Source organism: Penaeus monodon, chromosome 26 (assembly GCF_015228065.2).
Source record: "Penaeus monodon isolate SGIC_2016 chromosome 26, NSTDA_Pmon_1, whole genome shotgun sequence".
NCBI lineage: Eukaryota > Metazoa > Arthropoda > Malacostraca > Decapoda > Penaeidae > Penaeus > Penaeus monodon.
Window position 1 is genome coordinate 28,628,093 of NC_051411.1, and position 7,500 is coordinate 28,635,592.

At 33.5% G+C, this 7,500-nt stretch overlaps 1 protein-coding gene across 1 annotated transcript in view; it reads left to right on the forward strand.

The window, feature by feature from the left end:
• The first annotated feature begins 748 nt into the window (after positions 1-748).
• Positions 749-7,500, forward strand: part of LOC119590051 (N6-adenosine-methyltransferase subunit METTL3-like) — a 16,643-nt gene continuing 9,891 nt past the window's right edge. Inside the window, 6 exon segments of the mRNA XM_037938792.1 lie at positions 749-1,214; positions 4,407-4,596; positions 5,291-5,421; positions 5,989-6,116; positions 6,477-6,603; positions 7,438-7,500. The exon segment at positions 7,438-7,500 is cut by the window's right edge and continues 139 nt beyond it. Of these exon segments, the coding sequence (XP_037794720.1) occupies positions 986-1,214; positions 4,407-4,596; positions 5,291-5,421; positions 5,989-6,116; positions 6,477-6,603; positions 7,438-7,500 (868 nt within the window). The 5' untranslated portion in view covers positions 749-985.

Below are 7,500 nucleotides of genomic sequence, written 5' to 3' on the forward strand. Positions count from 1 at the left end.
ATCTACCTATATCTATCTCATCTATATCTATATTTATTTCTATATTTCTATATCTAAAATTTTATATCTGTATCTATAAGTATATATGTATCTATGTATCTCTCAATCAATCTATCATATATATACACAGAGTGAAAGAAATGGATAGATAGATACACTGGAGGGCCTATACGTATGTGTAGATACGTAAATATCTTGCTCATTTATATGCATTTGTATGTAGTTACTTATGGATAAGATTTTCTTTCTTCTGGTGCATATATATATATATATATATATATATATATATATATATATATATATATATATATATATATATATATATGTACGTTTATATAGTTGGATGTATGTTATATTATGATTGTATATATGTTTATGTTTATTATATTATGATGTATTTATGTGTGATGTTTATGACATATACATATTATATATATATATATATATATATATATATATATATATATATATATTATATATATATAATAATATATTATAATATAATATATAATATATATATATATTATATATATATATATATAATATATATATAAATTTCAATGTTTTATAAATCATCTCCCTTTACAAAATTGTATACAAACATTTCCCGATGCTGATTGGTTCAAATATGGATGAATCTCAAAGCTGATTGGTCCAAAGTATGTTGTTGTTAATACCTGCCATCTGTACGATAAGTAAAATACTTATTAATCTCTCGTATTTATAAATTCATACAAATTAGTTATTCTAATATATTTTTTGAGTTACAATTCTTTTATAAACTGTAATGATTACAATTTCAAACTAATGTATAGCTAAATAAGGGCACTAAATTGATACGATAAGAAGCGCTTCTTCGCGAACGAGAGTCATCGGCGTCGACCTGCCTGGTGTAAACACGAGAGCGGATCTTGACGTTCGAAGCATCTTTTCTAAACTTTAATAAACTCCCTCCAGAAAAAGTAGAAGACCTCCCTCCCTTAGGATGGGCGACGAGACCTGGGCGAATATCCAACTAGTGAAGAGCAAGAGGGAGAGATTCAGGGAGAAGTTCAAGAGGCGAAAAGCAGAGCGAGAGACGATCCTGAACTACGCTGGAGGAGGAGGCGGCAATGCAACCTCGCTGCAACTCTGCAATATTGCAACTTCTTCTTCTGCTACGACTTCTTCCTCGGATATTGAGGCGGGCAAGAGTCCCATTCCCGTCGGCGTTGGTAGGTTTCAATTCCTATTTTTTTCTTATTTGATTTGCATGCGGGTCGAGGCCTATTAGCATGTGTGTTCCACCAAAATTATGTATAAACAATATCTCAGGATTTGTTTTTATATTATTTTAGAGGAGCTGAGTAATTCCTTTCTAAGACCAATCTACCTATTTTTCGAGTTGGAATATGATATTCTGTGAGAACTTTAAGTTTACTGTAGATATACACCTACTTGGATGGGTGTGATATTGAATTCAGCCAACAGGCTCGATATGATAGTCCTGTTTTTAGGGGAGGGCATGAAGTATAATAGGGAAATAGTATAGTAAAACAGGGTGAAATAGAATAACTAAAATGTACAACTAAAATGTGTTACACCCTGGAAAAATGCTAAAAGATGGTCAATTGAAATTCTATAGACATGCCTGCCAATAATGCATTAAAAGTCCACGTCCTGAAGTGGCAACTTTAGGAAAAGTCTGTGGGCACCCATCCCATCCTTGAGTAAAATTTATAGGAATACATACTACCATAAGCCCTACCAATCCTCTTAGCCTGGGAACTCTACCCCCTGGACCCTCCTTGAGTTTGTACAATAATTTATGACCATATGCTCCATGGTCCCCTGTGGCATTTCTGCAGCATGGTATAAACATTTGAAAAGTTACACTAGGTATACCTATCTGAATAGGAGAATGATAGAACATATGAATCTAAGAATTTTCTTTTCTATAGACATATGGTGCAGACTATATTGGACCATTGCTATACTGCCATCATATGGCCCCACTGACAGGTGTGTGGCTTATAGGCCAGACGCACACGAACATTTGTGTGCTGTGACAAGACTCTATGTCCCCCCTTGCTATGATATTTTCTTTTTTTTTCTGTATAAATAAATGAATAAAAAAATTTGCCATTATTTAATGTCGGTTAATTTTTACGTTATGAACATACTAAGCTAGGGAAGATTGAAGATGATATTCTTGTATAGAACTAAGAATTGCAGTTGTTGGTACAAGAAATAATCTGCAGTGCTCCCAGGTTTCACTCTTTTCTTGCCATGCATAATGAGGTGAAGACAGTGTTTTCTGGGGAGTGTTTGGAGCAGAGCCCCTCATCAACCCTCCCCTCAGGCAGTGCCCAAAGAGTGTACCCAGTCACGGCAACTAGATTATTTAATAAATTTTGTGACGTGGAGTTGGGGACTTAGTCTTTGGTGAGTGGGTCTGGACTGTAAAGAATTACTTGTGTCTATATTTGTCATTTTATTTGCTTTAATCATATGGTAATAGACTGTTTTTCATGCATCTTTCTAGGTTTCATATCATCTTTCTAGGTAGTCCCTAACTCAGTGCAATAATAATAAGAAGAAATAGTATTTTGTAATTTATTTATTTTTTATTTATTTATTTATTTATTATTGTTATTATTATTTTTTGTAATATTCAGTTTTCTGTAATACGACCAGCACTTCCAGTCACTGCAGCCAGGAATATTATCCTGAGCATGGAAATAGTGTCCTCTTAGGAGTTGCGGCTCTTCCAGTCATAGCTCATGGATAGTATGTTCCACTCTTGTTTATCAATGGAAATTATGTAGAAACCCATTTCTAAATGCCAAATGAGTCTAATCACCCTCCATGAGCTTTGTGCACTTGTGGTGAGTCATTCCCACCACCCTGGCTTCACCCTGAGACCACTCTTTGTTGTCTATCCCCCACCCCCTCGTATGAGTATCGCTTACCTGCGGAAATTATAACAATTAGGAGATCTAAGAGGGAAAAGGAGATCATCAAATTAAATAGTGTGGTTGATATACATTTTCACCAAATGTTTATTTACATATATTTACTTATGCTATAGCCATATAATCATCTCTTTTGTGGTGTTAATTATGCTTTTAATATAGGAATATATAATTTACTTTAAAAATATTGTGGAACTGTTTTTGGTACTGTTGCCCAGTTTGTAATGTGAATTGTCAATTGGTATTTGATTTTATTGCTTAGCTCATGTGATGATATTGTAATCATAGTGTTTGAGGGCATAAAACCCAATCAACACTCACTTTAAAAAGAGACATCACCTGCAAGAGATGCACTAGACCAGTGAAAACACATGTGTATTACATATTGCATACATGCTTGTAATCTGGAGCAGAGATGCTGCAGTTGAAGCAGCTACTTGTGATTCTGATTCTAGTGTAAATTCTTCCCTACTGATTTGTACCTGTATTCCTTGCATCATTTTGTACCCAACAACTTTGTGGTACATAAAAGCTATGCAGAAGAAATAGACATTAGTATGTATCATAGTGTTATATCCAAACCCATCAGGTATATATTAGATGGCAAGGAATTAGATAGCAAACAATTCTTAAAATTAACCCTTTCCCGACTGGTAGTGGCCCAGGCCCCGCTGCTGGGGGCTTATATTGTCACCCTAGCATGGGCGACCGCTCATGCCCAATACCAGCCTCCCTTGCCGTTTCTTCGTAATACTAAGAGCCTGTGTTGTATTTTCAGTTATTATTATTTTCTAAAGTCTCTATTTGCCATATTTCCTGATAAATCAAGACTGAAGGATATTTTTGTTGTTATATAGACTCCATAGTTGATCATTATTCGCTCTATAATCTGAATAAAATAAGGAGTGTGTGGTATCATGGAGTTGAAACTGTAGGTTTTGTTGTATTTTTTTTTTTTTTTTTTTTTTTTTTTTTTTTTTTTTTTTTTTTTCATTATAGCTAAAATGAGAAAAAAATGTTAAAAACTACTTAATCACAATTTCAGTGGCAGAAAAATAACATTTTGCCATAATTGTAACAAAAAAAAAAAAAAAATCATGGCATGGCATGTACAAACATGCCACCCATCGGGAAAGAGTTAATAGAATCAAAGAAAATTTTGGCATCTCTGTACAATGGTATGTGGGTATTAGAGAACAAATTCTATGTAGAAGTAAAGAAATTATTTTGTAATTTAAACTGTGAAAAAGGTTTCAGTTTCTGTTTGCTGCAGCAAAACTGTATTACTCATCCTTTGTAGGGTTCACTATCCTGGGGATCCAGTAGTTGGACCCCCAGCTAGGTGGTTAAATTGGGTATATGTAAGATGTATTGTGTAATGATTGAGGGGGTTATTATATTATTATCTCTGCTTAATGTGAGTGTAATGGAAACATCTTTCTTTAATTTCAGTGCCAACCACAAGCAGTAGCCAAGATGACTCTAGTCTCGAATGTGCCTTGTTAGAGTGTTTGAATGAGGCCTTACCACCAGTTCAGTCGATACAGTTGTCAGAAACACTCTCAGCTAAACTAAGAAGAACACTACCTTCAAAAGCAATTAATAACTTGTTGGAGAAGTTTGCATATAAAGAACTAATTAGGTAAAGTGTAATGTTGAAGTGATGTTATTGAGTTTAATATTGGTTGTGTTAGTTTTGCTTTGAGTTTTGCAAACATCAGAGTTTTTAAATATTTAATTTTGTCAATAAGACTAGTGAATTTTTTTGACAAATAGTTCATTTAGTGATTGGGTGTTGATTTTATTTATGATCAAAATGTGTGTGTGTTAATGTGTCAAGTTTCTGATTGTTTCACACCTTTTGAAATAAACACTGTGAAAAAAGTAGAAAATGAAAATGAAAAGTTTAGTCACACCTTACTGTTAGCTCATAACTGTGGCCTAAACTGAAGATGTTTAAGCTTTTGTAACAGACATAAATGTTTATGATTATCAGTGTACCATCTGAATGGTAAGTAAGGGGCTATTTAGTAGTGGCTGTGTTGTTTTCACAATTGCAGTATTGATAATTGCTTGGTTGTACTCTAATTGCATTTCTTTTATAGTTAGATGTTTAATAATATTTTTCTGATTGATTGCACATGTGAGAGGATATAAGAGAAAATCCATTGTGTTATTAATCATTGACATTGCTCATGATATTAACACCTATAATACTAACAATGGTGACACCAGTAACAGTGATGGCAATCAATAATTTCTTGTTTTTGAAAATTTCCTTTGAGGTCTCTCTTTACTCCTAATGGAAGATGTTTTTTACTATCACATCATTACAGCATTACTCAGGGTACCAGTGAAGGGAGGACTTCGTTGACAGTAGTAGCCGTTGAGCATAGCAAAGTAACAGCTGTTTTAGATGCAGAACACCGAGAGAAGAAAGTTCAGCCCACTGCAGTTGCTGTTGAAGGTTCGTAGTTCGATATTGCAAGAAGATGGTTAAGGGATGGTATCCATATTTAAATTCAGCTCTGTTTTAACCATTTGGCACTTGGGACATGCACTGTTACCAAGAAAGCAGTAAGTAGGTCTACCTGACCTCACTTGATTATTGCATTCCTTTAATTTTTTTTTTTTTTACTTTTTATAGACTACAAGTACCTATCATGACTCTTATTACTGTTGTTGACATTATGGGTATTATACATGTTATTCACATTGCTAACTGTAATATGACAGAAAATCTTCCCAAGATTCAAGAATTGCGATCAGGTGAGGTCAGATATAGTTAGTAATTCATTTGTGTTGATTAAGAACTTGTGGAACCATCTGTGTGTAAACAAAATTTGTAAATTAAAATCGTAGCTGACTGGATTAAAATGCAGGAATGTATTCCTTACATTCTGTGTGAGTTATACTATGTACTAGAAATGTTGAAATGTTTCTTAATTGTTTATATCTTTGTTCCTTAAGTTTTTTTTATCTATACTCCTAATTTTGTTGATCAATTTTTGCTTTTACTACATGTGCAAAACAGATGAAAACCATTCTCCAGAGAAATCTGATGATACAATCTCAGAGCCTCCTGCAAAGATTCTTCGGGAAGAAAAAGAGACAAAAGTGGACAAAGAGAAGAGAAAAGACAGGAGAGAAGATGATGTTATGGTATGTAAATAGGTGATGGAAAATCATGTGCAGCTTTTTCTATGAGCTTGGTTGCATATGATGCTGTAGGGTAGATACCAGTGAAAAGACACATGGACTAGTAAACAAGCAGTAAAGCAAAAAAGGTTCCATGCAAAAAATATAAGTACATCAGAAAATCAAATGTAATGATGATAAAGATTACTTATTGAACTATAATCAAACCAGGGTCTCAAGTGGTATATCTGCTTTATTCTTTTAAAGAAAAGAAATACCAAGGAATGCTTTTTAACGGGGGAAATCATATGCATATAAGTATTTTTAAATATGAAATTTCAATAATCTTTGCCATTAACTTTAATTTATGAACTTCTTTCACAGAGTCTGTTGTCAGCGCAGAGTATAAGAGAACGGGAAACAAAGAAAGTGGGAGAAGAGATCATGGAATTACTTAGCAAACCTACTGCGAAAGAACAGAGCTTGGCGCAAAGATTCAGGTCTCAGGGAGGTAAGATGACGGTTTTTTTAAGTAACTATTAAATTGCATTTTTGGTAGGTGTGTTGTTTTTAGATGAATGTTGCTTTATTGATTGAGTATATGTTATTTAACTGTGAATGATCTTTGGTATGTATTGATAGGAGTTCAAAGGATAAAGGTTTCAGTAGATCAGATGGTGCCAGTCACGACTTTCCTGTGTTTAGAACTTTAGAACTTTACAGTACTGGAAGTAAGCAAAGATGATTGTGTGAACCATATTTCCCCTTAATGTATGATTCGAGTCAGATTACCAGATATCTTAAAGAGATGACTAACATACTTGCAAGACAAAAAATATGTATAGGATTGGGTCTGGGAGAAAAAGGAAAATGCATTTTCTTTTTATGTCTTTTATGGTTAGAATTTTATTTTATTAGCTGTTATTTTATTCTAAAGGGAAGCTAGAAGTATTTTTAATTTGAGATTGTAATGTTGGAAAATAGTAAATCACATTAGAATTTATTGATTATCTGTATAAAATTGCTTTTAGATTAACTAGTATTTAAGGAATTTGGCATGAATTTCAGATGTTAGGTTTGAATGCTAGACAGTGATTAACTTAGTATACTGAAATTAAGTGGAGCACCATTCTCTTTTGCTGGAAGCTAAACTATTATAGTCATGTAGCTACTAAAAAAATAAGTATGGTGTATGCCAGCTGTAAAAGGAAGTATTACTATTATAAGATTTCAGTGATATAATTCTTAAGAAATGACATGTGTGAGAACTAAAGAAAACATTGCAAACATGAACTGTACATAAAACTGAGCTTAGATGAGAACTGATGCCAGCTTTCCTTTGCAGGTGCCAAGGTCCAGGAATTTGGTTCCACATGGCAATTTTTTTTAGGAGAAAATTAAAAATCAA